The sequence below is a fragment of the Salmo salar genome, chromosome 01 (genome assembly GCF_965601325.2).
Source record: "Salmo salar chromosome 01, fSalSal1, whole genome shotgun sequence".
Classification (NCBI taxonomy): domain Eukaryota; kingdom Metazoa; phylum Chordata; class Actinopteri; order Salmoniformes; family Salmonidae; genus Salmo; species Salmo salar.
In genome coordinates, this window is record NC_138291.1 from 171,214,689 (window position 1) to 171,217,500 (window position 2,812).

Consider the following 2,812-nt stretch of genomic DNA (forward strand, 5'->3'; position numbering starts at 1 on the left):
CACCAGATTTAAACAGCGGAAATTTTTTGGGGTTATTGAAAGGATATTTCACAGACGGTACAATGACTCTCTACGTTGTACCATCATAAACTGAAATTAGGCAAACTATTAGAATTTTAACAACCAGGATCTGCGATTTCTGCATATTGCACCTATATTAATGTACATTTACACATTTAGTCACAATCTTACACACATAACATTCCTCTCTGTAGTCCCCGCTAGGTGTTGTACGGCTGAGCGATAAGCCCAATGTTCACAAAGGAGCCATCAAGCTGCTGAGGCCGCGAATGACCTAGTGGCTAAAACCTGGACCGGATTCACTCCTACTAATACAACTCCAGAGGGTCAAGTCAGGCTAAAAATGCTACATTTATCCCCCTGGATTGGATGGCTGTACCATTGTATGCGGCCATTAAGAAATATGGCATGGTATTAGCCTTGCAGACTCATATATTTGGAGTGACCACTGACGAGGACTAGGTTGGAGTTAAACGATTTGGTATGTGGTATTTTTTTCTCCAGTTAATTAGGAATTTGAATTGAATGTATGAAAGGGATGTTAGGTCTTTTTTTTAAAATTCCAAACGTAATGCCCAATGACTGAAAACTGTCAGGGACTGAAATTGCATTAACTGTGCCATCACTTTACACATTAAAAAATAAGCTTTAACGTTGGTAATCATGACCAGTTGCAATTGATATCCCCTTCCAAGAATAGGGTTAACCGCAGTAACTATTCATAATGAGGAGGGATAGGGTAAGGTGAGGTAAGAGGGGTGTGCGAGAAGAATCCACCCCAAGTTTACTGATCTGTGCCTTGTTTTCCTGCCCCCTCCCTCCCCTACCGCTTGAATACACTCTCTCACTCTGACCAGGCTGTCTCTTCAGGCTAATGTTGCTCTCATTACCAACAAAGCATGGGTAGTCAGTAGCATGCCAACAGCAGAGCAGGGCAACACCAAGAGACTCACTAACTCTTCTAACTCCAGAATACCTAGACGGGTGCTATTAAAGTGAAAAAAATATATTCTTTTTTGCTTCTTTAACTCCCAGGTCATTTGTTTCACCATGGAATTTGGGAACATTTGTTTGAATCTCAAAACAGTGCTGTTGACCATGATGATGTTCAAATGGGGTAAGTCTCTCATTGCAAGTGATGGACATGACGCTACGGGACGGGGTGTGAATGTATCATAGTGCAAAAATGACATCCTGTAGAGCTTTCTTTAAAGTGGCAATATGCACTTCAAACAATGACAAAGAAGTGAGGAATGAGACTGAAGAAATGTAACCACTCTCAAATTCATAGACAAAACTGTCTGGTTCCAAGGACTGAACATCCATGATATAAAAATGATCATCTTAACCATGTTTTGAGGCTATACAGTGTTTGTTTACATTTACATTGTTTACAAGCATTGGAGTAAAACAAGCTTATATTCTGGGTTCTAAAGGGGTACAACCGTTGAACTAAGCTCATGAGGCATTTATAAGTTATATTCTTTAAGAATCAATGGTTCTATATTATTAATTTAAAAGTACTTAAATGGAGGTAGCAATTACAGATTGCCTCTAAATTGGAGAAGATTTTGAATGTGAAGGGAAGGTATGGCAGGGGTGTAAGCCCTTACAGAGGAACAAGTGCGCCAGTTGTTGTGGGCGGCTTGTAATCTCCTTTCCTGAAAGCAACAGGTTGTGTGGAAAGATTATTGAAGGAAGCGAGTAAATATCTTAATGCCCCACAACACATTTCTGAAGTAATTTAAATCAGAAGCACCAACAGAAAAAGTTAACTAATTATTTTCTAAATGGCAAAGTAATTAAATATATATATATATTTTGTCATATGTTTCGACATATGCAGTTGCTTTACTATTCTACTTTAAATAAATTTCTTCCCAAATATGAATGATATTCTACATCACAAGAAACACAAAAATTATATTTCCTACAGTTTCCAAACATTGTCCGTGTTTGAGAGCATCAAAACTAAATTGTGGCTGAGTAGTTATTTAGGATGCAAGGTGATTTGTTTTTAAACTTGTCGCCTGAGCTTTGTGTTCCCCTGTTGTCGCAAATCCACTGTGCCTTTGGTTTTTGACTCTCCTTGGCATTGGTTTGCATGGAACCCTAGTGCTAACTCTTCAAAATAATTGTTCTAAAGAATTCCCCTTTTTTCCCTTGGTTTCAACTGACGCTAGTACCTCCAACTCTTTACAACAAGTGGCCTGAAGAATTCCCCCTCGTCTCCCTGTTTTGATAGATGGTGCTCGATGGTACAGGGGCAGGGTCTATTCATTACGACGATTCTGTTCCAAAATGTTCCTTAAACGTAATGAAACGGGGAGGGATCTACCTGCATTTGTCCAATAGACACTAATTTTAGTTTACAAAACGTTTGATTTTGCAACTGTTTGGACTTATGATTTCACCCCAGGAGTGGTTCTCAGGGTGGGGCTTGGCTGCTTTATGCTAATTTCGCCCCACACACCCCCATCTGAAAGGGGAATCTGAAACAGAAAGAGTGGGGTGGGTAGGCAACTACGCGTTCATTGTTGCTCATAACCATGACAACGGGGCCTCAGACTAATTTCCAGGGTATTATCGGAGGGCCTCAAAAAAAGATTAGAATTTGAGGATAATCACTTTAAGCAACATTGTTTGCTTTGATGACGTGGAACCCAGTTGAATGAATATCTTATCTGGGGCTCGTTAAAATCAGGCGCTTGATGAAAACGTTGTATTATTGACACAAAGCTCAAGATATTAGTGATTAGAGTGAAGACTTTCCATGAAATCAAGGTGTATC

The 2,812-nt window shown here is 39.6% G+C and overlaps 1 protein-coding gene across 1 annotated transcript in view; it reads left to right on the forward strand.

The window, feature by feature from the left end:
• The first annotated feature begins 896 nt into the window (after window positions 1–896).
• The window catches only part of crb2a (crumbs cell polarity complex component 2a), a 37,153-nt gene continuing 35,237 nt past the window's right edge, over window positions 897–2,812 (forward strand). The window contains exon 1 of the mRNA XM_014143448.3: window positions 897–1,138. Coding sequence (XP_013998923.3) covers window positions 1,072–1,138 — 67 coding nt within the window. The 5' untranslated portion in view covers window positions 897–1,071. The remainder of the gene's footprint in view (window positions 1,139–2,812) is intronic.